Raw genomic sequence first — 26,533 nt, forward strand, 5'->3', positions numbered from 1 at the left:
TCGAAAGTTATTGGTGGGAAACTAGCCCCCCCCCACGCCCATCATTCCCCATAAATATCCAATCAAAATTTTGAGATAGCCATTTTGTTCAGCGTAGTTGATTTCCATATAGAACATATGTTTTTAAGAAGGACACTCTCCCACAACCCTCGGGGCAAGGATTTTAAATTATTCCCTGAGGGTATATAAGAACGACTTTGGCACAATGTGCTATGTATTATTTTCTTCCTTTAGAGCAGGGCACGTCATATGGAAGGGTTCGCCGTAGAAACTTCAAAAGGGGTCCATTCAATTAGAAATTGAGAGTTCTAGTGCCCTTTTTAATAGTCGAATGTGATTGGAGGGCAACTAGCCCCCCCCCCACGCCCATCATTTCCCCAAACACATCCAATAAAAATTTTGACATAGCCATTTTGTTTAGCGTAGTTGATTTCCATATATAAAATATGTTTTTGAGTAGAAAACTCCCCCACAGCCCTCAGGGCAAGGGTTTTAAGTTATGCCCTGGGGGCATATAAGGTTTTGAAAGAAGGCGCTGTCGTAGAAACTTCAAAAGTAGCTCATTCGATTGGAAATTCAAAGGGCTAGTGCCCTTTTTAATAGTCGAAAGTGATTGGAGGGCAACTAGCCCCCCCCCCCCGACGCCTATCATTCCCCCAAACACATCCAATAAAAATTTTGAGATAGCCATTTTGTTCAACGTAGTTGATTTCCAGATAGAAAATCAGATTTTTGATGAGGACACTCCCCCACAACCCTCAGGGCAAGGATTATAAGTTATCCCCTCGGGGGATATAAGGTTTTTATTGAAATCTTTATCGTAGAAACTTGAAAAGGGGCTCACTCGATTTGAAATTTAAAGGGATAGTACCCTTTTTAATAGTCGAAAGTTATTTGAGGGCAACTAGGCCCCCCCCGGCCCGACGCCCATCATTCCCCTAAACATATCCAATAAAAATTTTTAGATAGCTATTTTGTTCAGCGTAGTTGATTTCCAGATAGAAAATATATTTTTGATGAGGACACTCCCCCACAACCCTCAGGGCAAGGATTATAAGTTATCCCCTTGGGGGATATAAGGTTTTTATTGAAATCTTTATCGTAGAAACTTGAAAAAGGGCTCATTCGATTTGAAATTTAAAGGGATAGTACCCTTTTTAATAGTCGGAAGTGATTTGAGGGCAACTAGCCCCCCCCCTGACGCCCATCATTCCCCTAAACACATCCAATAAAAAATTTTAGATAGCCATTTTGTTCAGCGTAGTTGATTTCCAGATAGTGATTTGAGGGCAACTAGTCCCCCCCCCCTCACGCCCACCTTTTCCCCAAACCCATCAAATCAAAATTTTTAGATAGCCATTTTATTCACCCGTGTTGAAAGTTTTGGAAATTAGGTCTTTAAGGATGACAACCCCTCTTCCCACAAACCTCAGGGCAGCGGTTGTAAGTTGTGCCCTGGGGCATATAAAGTTTCTATTGAAAGTGTTGTCGCAGAAACTTCAGAATGGCTCATTCATTTGGAAATTGAAAGGCCTATTGCCATTTTTCATAGTTGAAAGTGATTGGATAGTGACTAACGCCCCTCTCACGCCCACCATTTCCCCAAACACATCCAATCAAATTTTTGAGATATCTGTTTTCTTCAACATAGTTGGAAGTTATGGAAATTAGGTCTTTTAGGATGATAATCCCCTCAGAACCCTCAGTGCAAGGGCTGTAAGTTATGCACTAGGGACATATAAGGTTTATAATGAAAGTTGTTGTATAAATCATAGGCAGCACGATCGCGCTGCCTAAGTAAAGAACGGGGACACTCGAGAACGAGACGAGAAACGAGTACTAAGTAAAGAGGAGGATACTCCCCCACAACCCTCAGGGCAAGGGTTTTAAGTTATGCCTTCGGGGCAAATAGGAACGGTGTTGGCACAATGTATTATTTATTATTTTTTTTATTTAGAGCAGGGCACTTCGTATCAAAGAAGTTGTCGTAGAAACTTCGAAAAGCGCTCATTCAATTGGACATTGGAGTGACTTGTGCCCTTTTTAATAGTCGAAAGTGATTGGAAGGTGACTAACACCCCTCTCGCTCCCACCATTTCCTCAAACACATTCAATAAAAATTTTGAGATAGCCATGTTGTTTAACGTAGTTGAAAGTTCTGGAAATTTGGTCTTAGAGGATGACAACCACCCTAACAGACCTTATGGTAGGAGTTGCAATTCATGTCATGGGGACATATAAGGTGTTTATACAAAGCATTGTTATTTTCAAAAGGGCTCGTTCGATTGAAAATCGAAAGATCTAGTGCACTTTTCAATAGTCGAAAGTCATAGAAGGCTTGACTTTTTTATAGTAAAGATCGAAATGGGTATAATGTATTATTTTTTGTTGTTGTTGTTGTTTAGACCAGGGCACTTCGTATTGAAGGACTTGTCGGGGGAACTTTGAAAAGGGCTCATTCGATTGAAAATAGAAAGGGCTGATGCCTTATTGAATAGTCGAAAGTGATTTGAGCACGACTAATTCCCCTTCTTCTCCCACCCTCCCACCCCAACCCTCCCAATTATGCTCTTAGAGTTTAACCAAATCAAAATAGCGTAAGTGTATCCAAGCTATCAAGTAAACAGATTTTTTTGCGAATGGTATCAAGTTTTTCATTTCAGGTCAACTAGAGGAGGTATGAAACCAAATTAAATAGTGATATTTGTGTCCATATTTTTAAAAGGGTGTATGTTATTAAAAATTGCTGAAAATTTTTCTCCAGCATACAGATAGCAGGCCAACTATAAAGTCTTAAAAAACGAAAAAATTTAAAGTATTATTTTCTTTTTCCCTGAAAAGACTATGTCAATATAAAACGAAGAGAATTTAATTTGAAAAACGTTTCTCCACAAAATAAATTTTTCAAAGAAAAGTAAAGAACTCCATTAAACAAAAAATTAGTAAAAATAAAATCAAATAATCTACAAATCGTGAAACTACCCCAAATCAGCATCGATAAATAAATGAAACCCAAAACGAACAGAAGTTATAATAAATAACCGAGTCAGTTGCTAATAGAAGATTTTATTACGCAAGTTTTATAAACAATATTCAACCTTTTCTTAAGGTGCGTCGGCAGTACCACGTTGTTTTCGGGATGTCGACGGAAATGGAGGACAAATTATTCTTGAATGCTGTGTTGAACTTCGTGAGCTTTAGTATGGAAAGAGGAGAAAAACTAGAGGGAATAATTGATACAGGTGTCGGATTTTTCACACCAGAAGAAATTCTGAAAGCCAAAGAATCGCTCCATAAACTAATGCAGTTTACAACACGCTGTAAAATTCACGCAAAAGATGAAGAGAATTTTGCGGAAATTTGCAGATGGATTCACCAAGCTCACGCCAAGAAAACCAAATTGCCGACCTTTGTTATTGATTCTCCCTGCGTAGTCTCAACTACTAGTGAAGCTACTGCAGCAACCGTTGCTATTAACGTGAATGATTGTCTCGAGTTATTAAGAACCATTTTGCTATTAATGCCAACAAACCCAGCGAATGACCAAGCGCTTCAAACCAGCCTGATAAGCCTTCCTATGCAATCGTACTGAAAAATCTGTCCGAGTCGCTTGATGCCCCGAGCGCTAGGAAGAGATTCATAGATTCGGTATGTGCGGATACTAGTGACATATCTGAATTACGGAGAGTCAAATCGGACTGGAAACTAGTGGTTCGCTCGAAAAACACAGCTAAAACCAATGTTGAGTCAATCAAGACCAACCAGCCGCAGATTTCTGCTGCCACAAAGAGCCCTAACTATATTGGTGCAGTGAAATAAGTCCCCTCTGACATATTAGCGGATGATCTAACTGCGCTGATACCCAGAGCTACGAAGTCTGAATAGCTTGGCAGTTCCCGTACGTTCAAAGTATTTTTCAGCTGTCGATCGGATTTGTTGTAGGTTAGGTTAGTTTTGTACTAACCTGAGGAGGAGTCTGCATTAAAAAAGTTTCTTGGAGCGTGTTTTATTACAGGCCATATTTCTGTAATTCCTTTTCATTCGTCTTGCGGTACATTGTAAAATGAAACTATTTATCTCAAAGGCACTGAATAGTTACCAGAGATCTGAATAAAATGTCATCCTTGTTTGATATTAGAAATAAGTTCATGAATTATCATGATGCACAAAAGCTTGCAGGATGAACATTTTTCTTTTGTTTGTATTTCATTTTTAATGAAGTTATTTGTATGTCTCTACATTTTAATTAGAGATTTTATGAATAAATAAAAAAAAAAGTTTTTCTCGTAGAAGTAAGGAGTGACTTAATTCGATTTTTTGAGTTAGACGCTAAAAATAACCTGATGCTTAAGATATACCTCAACGAGCATGGCTACTTGTAAAAGTGAGAACTGACGAAAACCTGTAAAGCCATTTAGCGTTTGGCGACCTTTGACATTTTTTTTAATGTAATAATAAGAATGATTGATTAAATTTCCATAGTAATAAAATTAATGTAGTAATAAGGGTCAGATCTCACTTTCTGACAGAAAAATAATTAAAAAACTTGAAAAAATGCAATTGTAGCTAAAATCGTAATCATACAATTATCTTAAAATGCTATTTGTTTTATTCATTTATGCTCTTTACTCGCTTCATTATGCTTTTTTAGCTTCGTATCTTTCTGTGTCTTCATCCTTTATGTCTAATTCAAGAATCAAATCTCAGATGACAAAAGAACAGTTAAGTAATGTTGTTAAGACGTCAAAAGTGGATTTGATTAAAAAAGTTGTTATGTGAAGTCGAGTGGGAGAGTTCAATTTTGATTTGACACTGTCTGAAAACTTTATTCCTTTTTATGTTTTAAATTGCATCCATAATTGTTTTAAGTTTGTACGTATTTAATACAGCGGTATATTTTGTGTCTTATTTGTACTTGAGAAGTATCTAATAGCAACAGAAGTAGAGCTTTAACTTAGAAGTAAAAACGCGTATTTTCGGGTGGTAATATTGTCAGGTATTTTTAATGCAAGTTCAATGGAAGCAATGTATAATTTTGGTTGTATAATGCTTTCTCCACTTTCTTTACATTTCTTTTGTTTTCATACAATCTATCACTCAGATAATTCTTGTACAAGTCCTTTTTCATTTCTATTAAACATAAAGCTTTTTCACTAATATTCTTAGCTGCAGTTCTAGCTTTCCTCCCTAATACACCTTCAGCAATTTCACAGATTATTTTTCTAAAATTATCCCAACTGTCTTCCACAGTATCATATTTTAAACTCTCAAGTTTTGTATTGATCCTGCCAGTTTTTGGCTTACTATAACATAATCAATAAGGTTTGCTGTCTTACCATCATATGAATACCATATTAACTTATGAGCCATTTTATGACCAAACACTGTATTGATTATAACTAAATTGTTATACCTACAAAGTTGCAAAAGTCTGTATCAATTACTGTTTTCATTTCCTACACCAAATTCACATAGGCTGGGATACCATCTATCCCTATTTCTACCTGGGACCCTGTCTATTTGATCCTGTAATTGTAAGTAAAATTCATCTGAGTCACTAGTATCTCTTTCTGTCAGTTCTACAGGGGTGTATAGTACTATAACTGATACCCTGAACTTTCTAGTCATAAAATAAGCAATTCGTATTCTATTATTAATACCTTCCCAGCCTAAACAAGATTTAGCAGCTTCCTTATTCATCATGAGCCCTATTCCCTCTCTATGTACCCCATCCTTCCTGCCTGAAGGTAATGCAAAGTACCTACCTTCACTGCTTCTCCTTCTAGAGGGCAGTGACCTTTGATGACCTTTAGAATTTTTGTTTTTTTTAAAAGTAATGCCTTGCAAAACAAATCTTCTACTTAGATAAAAACAAGGAAACTGTTCTAGAGCTTCACAACTTTCAGCAATCCTAATTTATAAGGTTTCAAAGATCTGCAAATACATTTCTAAAGTTAAGTAAAAACCCATTGATATGGCTTAAAATTCAAGTGAAATAACAGGAATTGCATTTTCAGAACTAAAACAGAGAAAAAGAAATTGATACCTGAAAATTAAGGTAAAAGATTTTCAATTAAGCAAATTTCAAAGACTTAGAGATCAGAAGAGGGTAAACAGAGAAGCTTGGTAATACCTTCCCAGAGTATGTTTTTGGCCCTGTATTAAATAGTATGCATTGTATGGAGAGGGGTATAAATTTAGGACCAGTCCCCATCATAAGGAGACATGTTAAGAAAAAAATTCTTACTTTTTATATGCAAAATAATCCTAGTTAACATATTTCCCTTGGAACACCTTTATCCTCACTACACTGTTGTACAATTTTTTTTTTCAACAAAATTATGAAAAATAAACATATGATAATGGCTGATTATTCATCCTCTCTTGTCTGGTGACTTTGGGATGTCTTTCTTTGTGTTTATTGATTTATTTAGATGGTTGCTGCTCTTTGATTCTTCTTCAAGCATCTTCTTGTTAGCCTAATTGCCTCAACTGCCAGCTTGCCATCTTCTATCTCACCTTGTAACACAGTTGCACTGAGTGGTTTATTAGTTTCCTTTAGGAATTCTGTTATTTCTTTTGTTTCTGTTCTATGGCATCCAATTATTATATGATATGTAGTTTCAACATCACCACACTTTACACAATTTTCACTTTCACCTAAGAACTAGACTTGGAAGTTGTCAATTCCTCCATTACCCACAGAGTATTTACTATCTCTCTTGAGGTTTGTTTCACTGATTGTAATGCTTCAATTACACTTTTGATTCTGAAAAGATTAAGATCTTAGCATTATCTGAAGAAATTGACATTAGGTATTTAGCTGCTTCACTAATAGTGACAAGCTCAGCTTCAAATATGGATTGTGAGGGATCTAGTTTGAACATTGCTGGTATGTCAAAAGCTGCTCCCACACCTTTGTTATATGTCAACCCATCTGCATAGACCTTTAAGCATTCTTGATATGATGTCTTCATTAAATGGTTCAATTTGATGTTGTTAAATGTATCTTCTTTTTCAAATTTGTTTGTCAGGTATTTTATGTTTTATTTGTCTATGTCTAGTGGTAGGTTTTCCAAATACAACATATCACTGAAATTAAAATTGAAATCCTTTGTTTTCAAGATACTTTCTGCTTTTTCTATAATCCATTCTTCATTCCTCTTCTGTTTTTGTTAAATGTATAGACAAGTCCTCCTTTAATAATTAGAGCTTTGCATTGGTGGGATGATTGGGCTAGCCATGTCTTTCCAAAGTACTTCAACAATTGTTGCTCTCATCGGGTTTGCAGATCAACTATTCTACTTTCAATTAACAAGAAGGAGACAGGTGTTGTACTTCTTGCCCCAAAGGGTATCCTTAATGTACTGTTTTGGATGACTTCCAGTTTATTTAATATGCTTTTTGAGGCAATGTTGCAGAAAATTGAGGCATAATCAATCTTTGCTCTAATGTATTTGAAGTAGAACTCAAGGATAAATCCTTTGTTTGCTCCCCAAGTTAGCTTTGAAAGTATTTTCATGATATTGAGTTGTCTTATACATGACTGTTTTATTTGCTCCACCATTGGTTGGAGGGATGTCTTTTGATCTATCAGACATCCAAGATAAAGATGTTGAGAAACTCTTTCTATTGCTTGATTTTTTAACTTCCATTTTGGATTATTAGTTATTCATCTGTTTGTAATAACCATCATTGTTGTGGTTAAGAATTCTAAATCTAGATCTTCAGCCCAAAAAGTTAGCTGATTATTTGCTGTAGTTTGGTTATTATATCTGTTCCTTTGTGCCCTTTTAGCCAAAAGCAAATATTGAAGCCTTAACTTCATCATTTAGTGGGCTGTTATATTGACTTATATTATAGAAATAGGTCCAAGTACTGAGCCTTGTGGGACTCCTATTTTTGATATGAGATATATTTTATGTGTATATGAGATAGGCAATTTCCTGCTTTTACTTGAGCAGTTTTTTCATACAGATGGTCATAACAAACTGAGATTAGGGGATCCTTTATTCCCAAGCTAATTAATCCATCTAAAATTTATCTATTTGATGCTACATCAAAAGCTGATTTCACATCTGTGAAGACTACTGTCATGATTTTGTGGTTCTGTAAGGAATATAAGGCATCACGTTGGAGCAGTGCAAGATTATCTGTGATACTTAAGCCTTTGCAAAAACCCCACTGGAACAGATGTAGAAATGGTTTGGTTTTCACAATCCGGTTCATTCTGTTTTTTATTAATCTTTTGTTGAGCTTCCCTATTACTGATAATAAAGCTATATACCTCTGATTTTCTAAGTTTGTTGGATCTTTATGGAGTTTAGGTAGCATGATTGCTACTCCCTTTTTCCATATTTTCCAGAATTCCCCTGATTCCCAACAATTGTTAATTATATGGATAAGTATTCTTTTCCATTTCTCAGGAAGTTTTTGATATATTGCAGATATATTTGGTCATTGTCTGGGGCTGTTAATGATAGGTTTTTAATTGTTATTTCTATCTCATTTTTGAGAAAAGGTTGATTGTAGGGTGCATTAGTACCAGATGTCTTTAGCTCTTTTTTCAGAGGGTTTTTCTTTCAGCTGTCTGGTGTTTGTCTTTTCTGTTTATAACCATTTTGAGATGTTTTGCCCCTTCATTGGCTGTTTCCTGACTATCTATGATTTATCTTCCAACTGATTGAATTGGCATGTTTCCTTAGGATTGTTCATTGTAAAAGCCATTCATTTTCTTAATAAACTTAAAAATCTTTGTTGATGGTTGTTTGAAATTGAGCTTGCCAAGGTATTACTTCCAGCTTTTACATTTTCTTGCTTAACAGTTTTTTTTAATATGGCTGTGGTTTTCTGTAACTGGAGATAATTTTCAAAGGTAAACATTGTTTTATATCGTCTTTTGGTTTTTCTCATTTGCCTCTTTAAAAATATTATTCCACCAAGGGGTATGTTTGGAAAAATAAACATTTGACTGCATTTATCTGGTCTAAAATATTCTATATATGTTGTTCATAACTCTTTTGAAGACTGAGAGATTTCTCTAACTTTGGTTTACAAGACCAACATTTTTCTTTAATTACACAGTCAATTGTAATAATTTATTTATCTCTTTTCTTAGGATTATTAATCTCTTCTGCAAGAAGTAAGCATCTCCTAGTGACTATGAAAGTTCAACAACATCACTGCCATCTACCAAAAAGACACAAAGCTAATATTAATGAATTTAGGTTTGGTTAGATTAGCTAGATGACTCTTAGGTGTTTGTTTTATAAATAATTTTCAAGACTTGGAAACAAGATAAAATATTGAAAAATGTGATTGAAAAACAAGGAAAATAGTAAGGATAAAGGTTCTCCCCCAGGAAACATGTTTACTAGGATTATTTTGCATAATATGAAGTAAGAAGTGTTTTTTTTAACATGTTTCCTTATGATGGGGACTGGTCCTAAATTTATACCAAGAGAGGTAGGTACTTCAAAATACCTTCTCAGGCCATAATTTGGTCTGCAGATCCATCCCTAAAAGTTTCATTTTCATATACAAATCTCTTTCCAAGATAGCCAAAAGTAGCTTAACTATGCCTCAGGGAAGGTCCTTTACCTTCATTACTTTCCTATTTTTAAAGGTAAGAAAATTGCATATCCTTCAATGCAGTTCTGTAGGCTAGCTAATTTGTCTTACCCTTGAAAAACAAAAAACTGGCTAGTGAGAATAAATTGCTGTTTATAACAGATTCAGGAAAGGTAATTATTATTTTTGGTACTTGTTAATTATACAATAAACTATTGAAAATTGAAGTTTGGTGAATGCTTATGAAATAAAGCAAAATGTGACGAAAATATAATAGTTTAGAAACAAATTTGGGCTTTATATTTGCGCATTATCATAGCATATACTAAGTATGTAACCTAACCTAGGTACCTTTTTTGGCCCTAAATCCCAAAAAACTAAAGTTTAAATATTGTTTCCAGAGTGAGAAATCCCTGTTTCAAAGCCATTGCCCGTTTAAAATGTTGCTTGAATAGTTTGTTCCCATCACAAATTCTCAGTAGGCTATTGTAGAATTGACAAGTACCTTGTTTTCTTTAGTAAAATGTCATTTTGAAAACCAATTTGCAGGAATCTTTGAAGAGCCTGAAACTCCTTGAAAATGACTTCATGGCAAAACCAATGTCATTTTCAATAGATTTCTAGTTCTTAAAAAAACAAATATCCGCGAATTTGTTTTCATGTAAACATTTTACTGTTAAGACTAATGAAAATAATAATTACCATTCCTAAATTGGTTACGTATGGCAATTTTTTCTCCCTAGCCATAGTTTTTAGAAGTACATTTTTTCAATCTGATTTTGGGTACAGCCAAAATTGGTGAATATCCTTGAGTATTTGTGTACATCCGAGTCGGCAAATACAGTCCCTCCTATTACAAGGTTGTTGGAGAGAGTGAAATCAATTAGTAGTTCCCTATTTTCGTTTTGCTGGCCCAGGCCATGCTCACCAAGGACTTGCGGAGAGAACAAAGGCTGTTCCCAACTTTTGCATTGAAGTCTCCTAGAAAACATGGTATGTTATCCTGTGGTTTATCTTTGGCTATGGAGTCAAGTGCTCTGTAGAATACATATTTTGATTTGTCAGAGGTTTTATTGGGAGGTGTGTTGCATATTACTGCTGTTAGTTTCACATTCACCATGAAGCAAGGGTTCAAGATTCTATGTAATATTGGCATACATTTGAGTAGAGGTTGATAGGTTTAATTAGTCATCATAAGGGTAACTCTTAATTAATGTCTCTGCTTGGATCCACTGTGGTAATAGTCACATTTCTGTTCACTTTATTTGATCCAGGACCTACCCATTGAACTTCTGACAGTGCTAGAAGGTTGAGGTGGTTTACATGCATAGCTCTTAGTGCTTGCTCAGTCTAGAAAGCTTGAGACATTGTGCATGTGTTCCAGAAACCAAATCTAAGGTGTTTTTGCATTTACAAATCTTCTCCTTGGGAGTGGGGCAGTTGTCATCAAAAGGGGGTTTGATCCATGGCCTAATCTTCATGTTTTAGTTGTACTAATAAGTTTCCCCAAGGGCAGGCCCTCAAGGTCCAGTTGCGGTTCGCAAGCCCACAGCCCAACCCTCCTCATTTAACAGACTTGTGGCTGCTATGCTCCCCCAACCTCATTAAGGCAAGTTTCCTAACTGGATTATTTATCTGTTGAATTAGGTTTTTTGTTCAAACAGTTTGTGGCAACCTGGCTGAAGAGTAACTGAAACTCTAAAAAACAGAGTTTTGATACCAATAGATGCATAAAAAAAATGAATTGTTATTCTGATTTTAAATATGTAAGTTTCATCAAGTTTAGTCTTACCCATGAAAAGTTACGAGCTGTAAAAAATTTGCTTTATTTTCGAAAAAGGGAGAATTACCCCTTAAAGTCATAAAATCTTATTGAAAATCACACCATCAGATTCAGCATATCAGAAAACCTGACTGTAGAGGTTCAATCTCCTATCTGCGAAAATGTGGAATTTTGTATTTTTTTTTTTGCCAGAAGAAAGATCACAGATGCGTGTTTTTTTTTTTTTTAATGGGTGATTGTACTGACCCAGTGGTCCTAGAATGTTGTGAAAGGGCTCATTCGAACGGAAATTAAAACTTCTAGTTCCTTTTTTAAGTGACCAAAAATTGGAGGGCAAATTGACACATAAAATATTAGTTTAATTGACATATAAGATAATTTAACTTAAAGAGTTTTGATAATTTTTTATTTATGAAAGTAAGAAAAGTAAAAACATCTCAAACATATTTTGTTTTCAATAAAGCGCAAATTGTGTTCTGGTCAAAAAGTTTGTGGTAACCAACTGTAAGTGAGTAGTGACCCAGCTCAATAGTAACCAAAACTCTTAAAAAATGGTATTTTGATAGCAATAGGTACTTCAAAAGAATTAGATTTTTACGCTCATTTCAAATATATAAAATTCATCAATTTTTAATCTTACCCATCAACAATTATGCGCCTGAGAAAATTTTTGAAAAAAGGGGGAAACAAACCTTAAAAGTCATAGAAATTTGCTAAAAATCATGTCATCAGATTCAGCACATCAGAGAACCCTACCATAGAAGTTTCAAGCTTCTATCTACCAAAATGTGTAATTTTGTATTTTTGCCAGAAGAAAGATCCCAGATACGTGTTTCTTTGTTGTTTTTCCCCCCAGGGGTGATCGTATCGATCCATTAGTCCGAGTGTATCATGAGAAGGCCCATGCTCTTTGCTCTTTTTTTATGCTCGAAGTTCTTTTTTCCCGAAGTCACCCAATCAAAATTTTGAGATACCCATTTTGTTCAGCATAGTCGAAAATCTAATAAATATTTCTCTGAGGGTGACATAATCCTCCACAGTTCCCGATGGAAGGGCTGCAAGTTATGATATTTGCCCAGTGTTTACATATAGTATTGGTTAATGGGAAGTATACAGATGTTTTCAGGAGGGATTTGTTTCTGGGGGATTCAGAGGAGTGGGTTACGGGGGAGGATCTTTCCGTGGAGGATGATTCCTTGTGGAAAGGGACATTTCTATGAAGGGGACGCCGGATTTTCTAGCATTATTTAAAAAACGATCAGAAATTAAATGAAAAACATTTTTTTCAAGTGAAAGTAAGGAGCAACATTAAAACTTAAAAGGAACAGAAATTATTAGGTTTATGAGGGGCTACTCCCTAGTCAATACCTCGCTCTGTACGCTAAAGTTTTTTTTTAGTACTTTCAAAAGAGCTATCTATTCTAATTAACCGGTCTTTGTAATTCAGGGGTTAGTGATTCGAACAAAATTGGAACTTTAGCTTATAGAGCGAGGTATTGGAACTTTAGCGTATACGAGGGGACAAACTACCTAAATATACGTAATAAAAACATACAAATATAGAAGTTCGTTACTTAAGTTAGTTCGTAAGTTACATCAGAACCTAAGGTTGTTCTGAAAAGTTTGTCAATTCTGGATAGTCAGATTTTTTTTTTTTTTTAAAGGACATATAACAACATTAATAAATGCATTTTTATTACGCTGGGTTCTTTGGGACTTTCTGCTAGTTTTTGTTTTAAAATTTATATGGGAGCTGTAAAAGAAAGGGCATAAGAGATAATTACTACTACGATTACAACTACTAACACCTCACCACAGCACGAAGCCGCCTGAGGCCAACACAGCTACACACGCACCTTCTCCATCCCAGTCTATTCAAAGCCTCCCTCTTTACACCCTCCTAGGAAGTTCCCATTTCCCTGATATATTTCTTTACATCCTCCAAACCCAACATAATCTATTAAACTGAGGACTAAAGGTGTTCGATGACTCAGGTACTTCTCAATTATTAACCTAAAAATAAAAACTTTGTCGACAAATCCTTTCCCCTTCATAAAACCGCACTGTTCTTCTCTCAAAACTTTATCTATAGCATATCTCATGCTAAAAAGTATTATAGAAGAATAGCCAAGGCTCAGGGTGTTTTTCGTAGTTGAAAAAGGTTGGAAGAATTGGGAGATAAGTCTGAAAACCACGATTAGAACATTAGAAGCTACAGTGGTCAAATATGGTTCTGAAGCATGGGTGCTCCAAAAAACGGAGGATGATTTGCTAGATGTTTTCCAGAGAAATTGCATATAGATTTTTTTGGGTACCCTGGCTGACTTACCGTATTTCTAACTGTAGTCTGTACGAAAAGTGTGGTTCAATCCCGTTTCTAGGGCCATAATGAGAGACAGATTGAGATGAATAGGGCACGCTCTGCAGATGAAGGATGAAAGATTGCCAAATATTGTCCTTTTCGGCCAACCGTCTAAGGCTAAACAAAAAGCAGGTCTTCCACGGTTGGGTGGGAGGATTTTGTAAAGAAATGTTTAAGGGAAATGGGAACTAAATGGAAGGGAGTATAGAGGGAGGCTTTGAATAGATTAGGATGGAGGAGGAGCGTGCGTAGTTGTGTTGGCCTCAGGCGGCTTGGTGCTGCGGTGAGTTGTTAGTACTAGTAGTAGAACAGGAAGCAGTGATGTGTCGCTTTCTTACTCTCCCTTTTCTCGTCTTTTTTCTACAGAGATAACACAGGAAATACTGTGTTATATAAATTACTCTGTTGATTTTCATGAGAATGAAAATTGGCAAGCAAAAATCTCGCCGGTATCTGTGTTCTTTGCCGGACAACTCCTACTATACATAACAACTTATAGCAATTCTAGCATTATAACAATCTATTTCTAACTTCTAAGTACCAAAAATCAAAACAATGAGTCCTACAGAACTTGCACTTCCTTTGTTGGATGATATTTTAAAAAAAGACGGATTTATCGCTGAAAACATTACCACCCTATTTCAAAACTTTATTCTAAACGCAATGACCGCAAGTCACATCATACTCACGGTAGCAGTGATGATGCCAGTATCGTAAATAAAATTACTACTACTACTAACAACTGACCGCAACACCAAGTCGACTGAGGACAACACAACTACACACGCTCCTCTTCCATCCCAATCTGTTCAAAGCCTTTTTTTTAGAATATTAGGTAGGGGGTATATCATACAAGTACCACAAAACTTACAAAATGATGACTACTTACCTTCATGAGTGATTTCATGGACGTTCCTATCGTTTGAAGTTTTGAAGGACTTATCACATTTTGTGCATTTATAAGGTCGCTCGCCTGTGTGAATACGCTGATGGACTTGCAAAGCATACTTTGTAGTAAAAGACTTGTCACAATCAATGAATTGACAAACCAAAGCCTTTTCACGGTTATGAATCTTTGAGTGGACCTATAAAGTAATGCCTTATTTTTCCTGCTTAAATCAAAGAGAAAAAGAGAAATCGCTGTCCCATAATTCTCTGAGTCAATCATATTATTCTTTAACAAAGGGAAGCCAAAGAACTCCGCCTTGTAACGTCAATCGTTGTTTTTTTTTTTTTTTTTTTTTTTTTTTTTTTTTTTTTTAGGAAACCATTATTACTCCTTAATCGTTTTTCCGAAGGCAAGCGAGATAACCCCGCCCTTTTGTCTGTTATTGTATTTATCATTATTGCTACATGAAATTTCGAGCCAGCAAAAAGAACTCAAGGTTTGGTTGGCTTTTTGTATCAAAAGTTAAAGCAAGTAAAAAGAACAAATCCCCTTTGACGCAAAACATTTTTTAAAAGTAAATTATTTGTTTACTTTTTAAAAACACATTAAGAAGCCTGAGTAAAACATGAATACTCTGTTTACGCTGGCTTTACTTACGCTGGCATACTTTTTAAAAATTATCTTCACCAGAAAGTTACTAAAGATTTTGCAAACTTTAGAGCAACCGTTTGGTCCTTTTTTTCTTCTTTGACCTAAGAAGTTTTCTAAACTTAAGCTGATATGCAAGCATTTTTTATTTTATTTCTTTTACACTGACTTGTATAGGTCTGAGAGTTTGACAAACAAAAATATGAACTCTTATTTTGTTAAGGAATCCATTAAAAAAAGAAATCTCTATATTTTCCCATAGAGTAATCATGAATAAAAACAAAAATTGGCAAAACAACGGGAGATTTGCCCAAGATAGTGAAATTTGTTTTAACCTTAAAGTATTCTGGCTCTATATCCTCAGCAATCTATATACATAAATGAAATATAACTAACAATAAAATGGGATGTTTGAAACTAAAATTAGAAATTTAAAAAAGTCCCAAATTTGTAATTTTTTTGACGGAAATGCAGTATGGTCTTTGTGGTCATTAATTCAAAAAAAATTTTCCACAAAACAAGTTTATCAAAGAAAATCAAAGAGCTCCATTAAGCCGAGAATGAGCAAAAATAAAGTCAAATAATCTCCAACCTTAAACCTACCACAAATCACTATCAATAAATGAATGAAACTCAAAAGGAACAGAAATTACTATAAAGAACCAAGTCAAACTAAAAACAAGCAAACATTAACATGGGGGCTGATAACCCCCATGCCTTCTCAGGATTAAATAAAACAAAAAGTTTTTTAACTGAAAGTAATGAGGGACATTAAAACTTAAAACAAACAGAAATTATTCCGTATATGAAAAGGGGATGTCCCCTCCTCAACGCTTCACTGTTTACGCTAAGGTTTTTTATTGTTTTAAAAAATAAAGTTGGGAGACAGAGTCAAACTTTAGCGTAAAGAGCGAGGCGTTGGGGAGGGGACAGCCCCTTTCATGTACGTAATAATTTCTGTTCGTTTTAGTTTTTAACGTAACAACTTACTTTCAGTTAAAAAAAACTTGTTTTTTATTTTATTTCCGAACGTTATGAATTAATGCAACTTTGATTTTGGGTCACCATACATGAATAATTAAGACGAGATGTGCATATTAATTTTACTTTTTTGGCTAAATGGCTTTCTTGAAATTTTGTTCTGATGTAACTTACGAATTAACTTAAGTAACGAACTTCTATATTTGTATGTTTTTATTACGTATATTTAGGTAGTTTGTCCCCTCGTATACGCTAAAGTTCCTAAAGTTCCAATACCTCGCTCTATACGCTAAAGTTCCAATTTTGTTCGAATCATTAACCCCTGAATTACAAAGACCGGTTAATTAGAATAGATAGCTCTTTTGAAAGTCAGTACCACTCAAAATCAGTACCAGAAGAATAAATTGAAAAAAATACGAAAAACAAGTAATTTACTTTCACATCTGAGAGATAACGAGTCGTCAAATCTTTTCCTACAGACATTGCGAAACCGACGCTTACTTCCATGACCTGGTTCAGACCAGCAATGGGCCACAGGATTCTGGAATAGAAATTATAAATTAATTGTAGTAGTAATAACAAAAAAAATGAAATACAAATATCCCTGGTAACTAAGCTCTTAGTCATAAAAAAAGAATAAAAATTCAATTGCTTTCAAATAGTCGTACCATACACAATTCTTTGAAAGGGTTTTTCGATGTGCAGGTTTACAGGTATTTGTGCAGTCTAACTGAATATAAGAGGTTTCTCTTGAAAAGAAACTTCCGATAGCGGTCAAGTAAAATCTCAAAAGGTGGCGACATAAAATGCCCACCAAAGACGAACAACTCAGAGGAGATAACATTTCTCCGTGCAATGCAATATATTCTTCTTAACTTTTCCGTTTGTCTCGTTGCCTTCCGAACTGGCAATCACAATGTGGGCGTCATAATGTCTACACATATCAGAGGAATCTCAGTTCAAAATCTTTCGCCACCAAGCAAGGTCGTATCTGGAGAGTGGGGTACCGAGTTTGATTCCCTCCCTAAAAAAAGTCCAACTTTTTAAAACGTAACAAATATACATATAAAAAGTTTGGTTAAGCTTCAAACGTGTAAAACTAAACTGACGGTCCTGAATTGTAGAATAGCGTACAGAACGTTTCAATGGTTTTTGAGGTGTCTGAAAGTTTTAACACTACGGAAGACTAGGAAAAAACTGAGCATCACAACTTAGAATGCAAACCCGCTTCAAGACTGGACGAAAGTCAGCTGAACAGATGAACCATTATTTTCTTGCTTGATTCACTCGACTGAATAAATACGTTTTGGCTTTCGTTCTCCTTTTATCCATCTCATTCAGTTAAACTGAATAAAGCACTTTTGAAAGACGCTGGACAGAAAAAAGAACTAAAAAAAGAAAAGAAAAAAATATACAGGTAATTTAAAAACTAAGAACGAGAGGGTTTTCAGCCAGTGGAAAAGAAGGAATAAATAAAAACAAGCAGATATTTCGGCAGGGAACACCGCCAAGCGCTAGAAAAAAGGCGCTAAAAAAAGTTAAAAAATAAAACATGTAAAAAACTAATCTTTGGAAATAAGCTTTAACAAGACAGGGATTCTTCTCTCCATCTCGTTATAGTTTTTCTTTACATTTGACTTTTTTTTAGCTTTCATCTTCTTTTATAGCTCTAAGAACAGTTTGGCCGAGGCCCTTGCCAGAATGGCTGAAAATTACCTTCGTTCTTGCTTTTATTATCTATCTTTATATTTTTTCTTATGTTTTCGGCTTTTTTGTTAAAAATGATATTAGTTATTTTTTGTATACCAGTTAAAATTCTATTTATAAAAAAAAATCCTAAGAATTGACCTAAGAACAACCTGTGTATCCTGTGTTTATAAGACTAACAATTTTTCTCAATTTATTAAACTCAGACCAGAAAACCACACTCTGGGTAAGAAAGGTGGCGGAATTTTGTTCTTTGTCCCTAATGACTTGTACCCAAGTGAAATCTCAATTCCGTGTCTTGCTTCCTTCGATAAGATTATGTGGGTGTGTGTTCGACCTAAAGTCTTGCCGCGTCCTTTCAATTTAATTGCCCTGTGCTGTTTTTATTACTCCCCTAATCCGAGATCTGCTGACAAAATAAATTTCATCAAAAAATTACAGGCAAGTGCCACCTTGTACTATCAAAACACCCAAATGCAGGAATTTTCCTGACGGGTGACGCAAACGATATAAGACTTTATTCTACATGCAATGCTTTTAATTTAAAACAGGTCGTTAAGGCCCCAACTAAAAAAGGCAATACTACTCTTGATTTAATTTGCACAAATCTTTCGAAGTTTTACAAACCCGTCTCCACTCTCCTCCTTCTAGGGGGTAGTTACCACTTTAACCTTCTCCTATCTCCGCTGGCTGAAGTCAAACAGTCATTTTCTATAACTGAAACTTTATAGACCTCTTATTGGCTCGGGACTTTTCAATTTTGGCTCCTGGATTACTACTGAAAATTGGTCCACTGTGTATCAAACAAATGACGTTGACTGCATGGCTTTGTCCCTCAAAAATTTATTGAGGAGTAATTATGAATCCCACTTTCCTGAGAAAATTTTCAAAACGTGCTCTACAGATAGATCTTATGTTACTGAGTCTTTTAAAAAACTTATCAGAAAAAAAATCATTTTTTTCAAGGCAGATCGTATTATTGAGGCATTTTCATGTCCCTGAACCCCCGTAATTAAACTTGCAACGATTTGAACTTGTCCCTTGCTTCCATCGTTCAAAGTCTATCCCCTTTCATTGGCTCAAGTCCAACTATTCCTCCCAATACTTTCTTCCTCTTTATTTCTCCTTCTGATGTTATAAATAAAATCCTAAAGCTTAGAAAACAAATTATTTGTCCCTTAGACATCCCAGTTGACTTAATTTAAGTCTTTTCAGACAAGTTGCTAAGCCTTTATCAGATATTTTCAACCACATTACGAAATTTGGTAATTTCCAAGTTGCTGGAAACAAGGTTTTATAACACCTGTCCCAAAAAATGCACTATTCTGACTTTTGCCAACATTCGGCCCATTACACTCACTTTGGGTTTTTCCAAACTTTACGAAAGTTTTTTCTGTGACTGGCCTATAGTAAAAATTTATCCACGTATTGACTCCTGGCAGTTTGGTAACTTAAGGAAAGCTTGCACTATCCATTACCTTGTGCACTTAATGCATACCATCGTAAGTAACCTTGATAAACCAAATGTTTGGCTGAACCTTGTCTTAGTTGATTTCCAAAAAGTTTTTGACCTGGTTGACCAAACCACCCTAATTCGTTCAATACTGGTTAACTTTGAACTTGGTCCTCTGTTAGTAAATACTGTTATATCGTTTCTTTCCAATAGATCTAAAGTTGTTAAATACAAAAATATTTCCTCTAGCCCCTCCCTATTTATTGTGGAATTCATCAAGGAACCTTATTGGGACCACTTTTATTTCTAGTCATGGTTAACGATATTGGTAAGGATTTCCCCCAAAGGTGGAAATACGTGAATGACTTGTGAATACGTGAATCCTTGAAGAATGTCACAGGAATGTTAAAAGTGACCTCATCGAAATTCTAACCCACATTTCGGATGAAGCTAAGAACCTAAATATGGAAGTAAATTCCACTAAATCAAATATAATGACGATACATTTCTTGAAATCTACTCCAGCTTCGTATGCCCTCTATCCCCCCAGATATTTCTGTGTCTTCCTTTAAATTACTTGGGGTTACAATTTCCTCAAATTTAAAATGGGATATCCACGTGAAAGATATTGTCCATAGAGCTAATGCGTCCATGTCTCTCCTTAAGCTCTTGGATAAATTTAACGTCCCCCCATCCCATTCTTTAAGGATCTATACTTCCTTTATGCGCTCGCATCTTGAATATGCTTGTCCAGTTTAGCATCCTGGCATCTCCCGCGATAAATAAAAAAAAATGAATCTATTCAAAATCTATTAATGAATCTATTGAATCTATTCTATTCAGAGCCCTAAGAATAATTTTAAAAAAAGCTTTGGTATCATGTTCCCTTCTTCTAAAAAAGGCCAAGCTGGAAACTCTAGAGCACAGGAGAGGAACGCCGTGCCTCCGATTTGCAAAAAAAAAAAAAATGCAATAATAAACCCTCCCACGGAAAATATTTTCCCCAAAAGACACTCCGCATCCAGATACCGCCTGCCATCTACTGTTTCTGAACCTGTCCCTATCTTGTCCCCCATCCGTTGCTTAGCCTACATGTATGAAAAAACCTTTGACCCCTACATTATTGATGAAATAAACCACTAGTTTTTTTTTTGTTACTGGTGATACCCAGTTTTGTGTCTGTTTGGTTCTTTCGTTTGTTTCTGTTAGGTTTTTTTTGGTTTTGTTTTAATTTTTGCCTTTTTAACTTTCTTACACTTGACACTTTTTTTCTTTTTTTTTTAGACTAATAAATGGCTTTGCTTTTCTGATATTGTTGTTTTTGGCATTGTTTAGCCAGTTTTTTAGTTTTTGTGCTATTCTTATGTGTTTTTTTTTATTATATGACCCCGAAATGCGAATTCGGCCCTTCGGGGCTTGTGGTAGTGATTTTTTGAAATAAATATCTTATCTTGTCTTTATGCTTCAAAAAATTGTAAGAAAAAATAATTTGGATTGGTGTTGTGGCTATGTCATGCAAGAGCCAGTATCCCAATCTGCCAAGCAAAGTAAGTAGAGATAGGGGTCGGAAAGAAAGGATCAGAGACCCGAGCACCATTCATGAAAAGGTAAGGGTACCTTTAGAAGGGTCAAAGACCCAAGATGGTTATTTGCAAAGGCAGAAGGCTTGAGCTGCCAACAGTAGCCAGCAGAGAGATATGACAAATGCATAGGCTAGTGCAACATCCAAAGACAAGAGTCTTTCATTTACAAAGGCCAAATGCCAGAGCCCATTTATTCTGGCAATTCAAATTAAATAGGGTTTACAGGGTAAGATAAAGATGTTTATTTCAAAAAATGACTATTACAAGCCCCAAAGGGCCGAATTCGCATTTCGGAGTCATCCCCCCCCAAAAAAAAACAACCATAAATAAAGCAAACAGTTAAAAAAACTGGCAAAATAATTTTTAAAAGAGAACAAGACAATTTTTAAAAGGGAACAGTTTAAAAGAAAACATATAAAAGGGGGTTGGGACAAAAGAATCCAACGGACATGACACGTGGGCATCACCATTACCAAAAGAGGAAGACTAGCGGTTTATTTTATCAGTAATGAAGGGAGCAAAGGTTTTTCATACCTGGAGGTAAAGTAATGGATGAGGGACAAAAAAGAAACGAGTTCAGAAACAGTACATGGTGGGTGGTGTCTGGGTGGGGAGTGTCTTTTGGGGGAAATGTAATTTGTGTTAAGATTGATTATTGCCTTTTGCAAAACGAAGGCACAACGTTCCTCTCCTGTGCTAAAGTGTTTCTATATTGGCCTTTTTTAGAAGGAGCGAGTATGGTACCTTAGCTTTTTTTTAAATTATTCTCGTTCTTTTTTGAATGGACTCGATTTTTTTCTGATTCATTGCGGGAGATACCAGGATGCAAAACTGGACAAGCATATTCAAGATGCGGGCAGACAAAGGAAGTATACTACTGCTACTAACAACTCACCGCAGCACCAAGCCGTCTAAGGCCAACACTGATACGCACGCTCCTCCTGCATCCCAATCTATTTAAAAATTCCCTTTTTACACCCGCCTATGAAGTTTCCATTTCCTTTAAATCTTTCTTTATGACGTCCTCCCACCCCAGACGAGGACGACCTGCTTTCCGTTAAGCCCTAGACGGTTGACCGAAAAGAGCAATCTTCGGCAATCTCTCATTCTTCATCTGCACAACGTGCCCTAGCCACCTCAACCTTTCTTTCATTATAGCCCTAGAGAGCGGTATTGAACCATATTTTTCGTAAAGCCTATTGTTTGAAATACAGTCAGTCAGTCTGGTACCCAGAACAATCCTTAGACAATTTCTCTGGAAAACCTCTAGCAAATCTTCTTCCGCTTTTCGGAGTGCCCATGCTTCAGACCGATATTTGACCACCGTCATCACTGTAGGTTCTAATATCCTAGTCTTGGCTTGCAGATTTATCTTCCTATTCTTCCAAACTTTTTTTTAACTGTGAAAAAAACACCCTGAGCCCTGCCTATTCTACTTTTGACATATTCACCGGTCCCACCATCTTTACTAATAATACTGCCAAGGTAAGTGAAGCTGTCCTCCTGATAAATCTTTTCATTTCTCAACTTCATCTTTTCATCTTCACTTATTCCTAGCCAGTGACTTAGTCTTCCTAACATTAATTTTCGAACCTATTCTAGCACCCTGAACTCGCAAAACCTCTAAAACTTCATTCATTTTGCTCACACTTTCATCTAGGATGCTTAAATCATCAGCATAATCTAAGTCCAGGAGACTTCTGCCTCCCCATTTGATTCCGTGGTCTTCCATTGCCTTTCCTGTGCTGCTTAAGACAAACTCCATCAAAATAATCCATATAAAGGGGGATAGAACACAACCCTGCTTAACTCCTGATTTAATACAAAACCAGCTGCTGTGTTATTCTTGTACATAGCACTAATCACCTTAATGTATTTGTCTGGTAGACTATACAAGGATTAAACCTTTACAAAAGTTTTTCTATCAACAGAATTGAACGCTTGCTCACAATCTATAAACTGAGGACCAAAGGTGTTTGAAAACTCAGGCACTTCTTAATTATTAACCTGAGAGTGAAAATTTCGCCGACATATCCTCTACTTTTTCTAAAACCGCACTGTTCTTCTCTTAAAGCTTTGTCTACGGCATCCCTCAGTCTAAAAAGTATCATATTACTAAGTAATTTACTACCTACAGAGACCAGACTAATCCCTCGATAATTACCACACTCATTTTTATCAGCTTTCTTATAAAGTGGATTAATTAAGGTTTTCCTAAAATTGTTAGGTACTTCCCTTTTTTCAAAAATCATATTCATAATCTTCCGTATCTTATTTCTAGCCTCAGAGCCACCATATTTAATAAACTCATTCACCACACCATCATTAAATGTTCATTGACACAAGCTTTTGTAGCTGATGAATTTTATCTTTATAACCTTGATATTCTGTGCGTTTCTTAGACGAGACCAAAGTATAATCACCTACGGAACCAGTACTGACAAAACCTATCCTCTCCACACACAAAAAGTGACTCTTTGTCCGCGTCTCCGGAGACGATTCCATACCTATGCGAACCTGGCGACTAAATAACAAGCTCCGTATGTGATTATACTTGTTCCGTAGGTGATTATACTTTGATCACACTCTAGCATAATTTATTGGCTCGGAGCGATTAAGTAGTACAGCACTTTGCGTCTAGAGGCGCTGAAGTACGCGGAATCACTTTTGGAGAGTTTTGTCAGTACTTGTTCCGTAGGTGATTATACTTTGGACGAGACTAAATGGATATACCATCTTGACCCTTGAATCCTCGGCTGGGAAGGCGGTCTCTTTGTATAAAACGGGCTAATCTAGATTCTATTGAGTATTATGACTAGTTGCCAGTTCTTTATTCGAAAATTAAAAAGAAAATACGTTTTATTTACTGTAAGTAAGGAGCAACATTAAAATTCAAAACGAATAGAAACTATTCCGCATACGAAGTGGTTGCCCCCCTTGCTCGTCATACTAAAGTTTTTAGTATTGGAAAAAAAACTTCCTATTCTAATTAAACTGCCATTGTGCTTCAGGAGTCCTTCAAAAATTGGAACAAACAGTCACACTTTAGCGTAAAGGGCAACCCCTTTATATATGGAATAATTTCTTTCTGTTTTGAGTTTTAATGCTGCTTCTTACTTTTAGTTGAAAATATGTTTTTTAATTTCTGATCGTTTTTCAAATAATGCCGGTAAATCTGAGCCAACCTCTATGAAAAATTCCCTCTCGTCATGGGAAACTCCTCCGTGGAAAGTTGCTCCCATGTAAAATAGACCCCCGTAAAATTCCTTCCGGTCCAATTCCTTCCTCACTGAACCCCCCCCCCCCCCTTCCGCTTCTATAAAATTTCATGCAGCAGGTTCCCCTTAAAAAATTCTCCTTTGCATGCTTTCATTTGAAAAAGATCATGCTTTCACGGTGAAAAATTCCCCCGGAAAATTCCCCTAGAACATCTTTACAGGCAAAATTGAGTGGGCCAAAAGAAAGTAAGACAAATAAAAAGAATTTTGTATAGGAATTCTGTCAACCCTCACCCCCTAAAGTGTAAAACTTCCTCTGGGAAGTTCACCCCTGGAAATTTCTCTCCGCATGGAAAATTATCCTCCCGGAAATCTACCTGAAGCAAAAATCCCCCCTCCAAAAATGTCTGTATACTTCCAATAACAATTATTATATCTAAACAAGGAGGAAATTTCATAACTAAAAGGTCTATCCCTAGGGGATGGTGGCGGTGGGGGTTTTGCTTTCTCCAAAGGCATGGTTTTGGGATTTTTCAACCGTAGCCTACTGAACAAAACAGCTATCTCAAACTTTTGATTTGACGATTTTTTTGTGTGGGGGGGGATACTGTGGGAGCAGGGCTAATTGCCCTCCAATCTTTTTTGGTCACTTAAAAAGGTACTAGAACTTTTGATTTCTGTTTAGATGAGCCCTCTCCCAAATGTTCTAGGATCATTGATTTGATGCGATCGCTTCTGGAGAAAAAAAAGTAAAGACCTGTCTGTGATCTTTCTTTGGCAAAAAATGCAAAATTCTACATTTTTGCAGATAGGAGCTCAAAACCTCTACTGTTGGAATCTCTGGTTTGCTATCAAATAATATTAATATTTTGGTTACTAAATATCAGTATATGTATATTAAACTGACAATGTACATTCATTTGTATTTTTTTTTCCAGTAAAGTGCAAATTATGTTCTCTATATAATTATGTATAATTTCGGGATCTTTCAACTACTTCGAACAAAATGGCTATCTCAAAATTTTTAATTGGATGTGTTTGGATAAATGGTGGGCGTGGAAGGGGTGTTAGTTGCTCTCCAATCTCTTTCGACTATCAAAAAGAACCCTTTAAATTTCGAATCGAATGAGCTTTTTTTGAAGTTTCTATGACAACGCTTTCTATAAAAAACCTTATATGCCCCCAAGGCATAACTTACAACCCTTGCCCTGAGGGTTATGGGGGAGTGTCCTCCTCAAAAATATAATTTCTATCTGGAAATCAATTACGCTGAACAAAACGGCTATCTCAAAATTTTGATTGGATTTGTTGGGGAAATTGTGGGTGTGGTAGGGGTGTTAGTTGCCTTCCAATCACTTTTGACTATTAAAAAGGGCACTCCAATTTGCATTCGAATGAGCCCTTTTTAAAATTTCTACGACAACTCCTTCGATACGAAGTGCCCTGATCTAAAGGAAAAAAAAAATAAAACATTGAGCCAACTTTGTTCTTTACTTAGGTAGTGCGATTTGTAATTTGACTTTGACGTATGGTACATTCAAAACAATATGGGAGATGTCTCTTGCAATAAATCAAACTGTAAAAGGCTCCAGCAGTAGATGTTATATTTATTTGGATTTTTTCCACTGGAGCTGTGCAAAACTAATAAAGTACCATCAGCTAAGAGAGTGATCGTAAAGTGGGTAGCAGGAGATACAGTATTGGTAAAATTTATAATTTTATTAATAACTTCAGTTATTTAAAATGAGAAAAAAAGAGGGATAGGACTTTTTGCGACACTTTGAAGAACACCACGATGAATAAGATTCAGAGAGAAGAAAATATCCTAGCTATCTACGTGGTGCTATATTGTGAAGCTTCAAAAATACCCCTCATGGGCTGCATAACTCATATTTATCTGGCAGAATCGTATCAACTGCTTAGGCTGAAAATGTGACACCTATACGAAAATTCTTTAAAAAAAAGGTTGTAAACGTATATTAAGTAGCATTACCATTTCTAAACCAGCTTTTTTTGTACTAGAGTTTCCAGTTTGTTGATACATGGTATTAGAAACATTTACTTGTCCTCAGTGGCATAAAAGGACTTTGCATATTTTCGAAGATAGTTTGTATATTCAGTTGTTTTAAGAAGCATTATTAGGTGTAAAAAAGTAAGAGTGAGTATTATCGGTTAAACATTAGATAACGCCGTTCAAGTATTTCACAGTACAAACGTAACACCTGGCAACAATGAATAATCTTAATTATTGTTGAAAACTGTTCTAAATCACCAATTGCTTCCGTGATAATGTTGTTCTATCTTTGCTGTGGTTATTCTCCCTTAAATACTAAGGATGT

General features: G+C 35.8%; 2 protein-coding genes across 5 annotated transcripts in view; one reads left to right on the forward strand and one right to left on the reverse strand.

Annotated features, from left to right (window-relative positions):
* LOC148940154 (poly(A) RNA polymerase GLD2-B-like) overlaps positions 1-26,533 on the forward strand; it is a 610,602-nt gene that overhangs the window by 540,213 nt on the left and 43,856 nt on the right. Inside the window, exon 1 of one of the 4 annotated variants that reach the window (XM_089105759.1) lies at positions 9,322-9,337. The exons of 2 other annotated variants lie outside the window; for them this stretch is intronic. The gene's annotated coding sequence lies outside the window, so the exon portion shown is untranslated. Of the gene's footprint in view, positions 1-9,321; positions 9,338-9,382; positions 9,399-26,533 lie in introns of those variants that run through there. One more of the 4 variants, XM_089105758.1, reaches the window with a different exon arrangement.
* LOC148940162 (uncharacterized) lies at positions 10,454-26,330 on the reverse strand. The gene is made up of 4 exons (XM_089106409.1): positions 26,257-26,330; positions 16,669-16,774; positions 14,605-14,800; positions 10,454-10,551 (listed from the first exon to the last, which is right to left on the reverse strand). The coding sequence occupies exons 1-4, from the start codon at positions 26,328-26,330 to the stop codon at positions 10,454-10,456; spliced, it is 474 nt and encodes a 157-aa protein (XP_088962535.1).

The sequence above is a fragment of the Artemia sp. Qi Xiang Cuo genome, chromosome 20, assembly GCF_049724085.1.
Source record: "Artemia sp. Qi Xiang Cuo chromosome 20, ASM4972408v1, whole genome shotgun sequence".
Classification (NCBI taxonomy): domain Eukaryota; kingdom Metazoa; phylum Arthropoda; class Branchiopoda; order Anostraca; family Artemiidae; genus Artemia; species Artemia sp. Qi Xiang Cuo.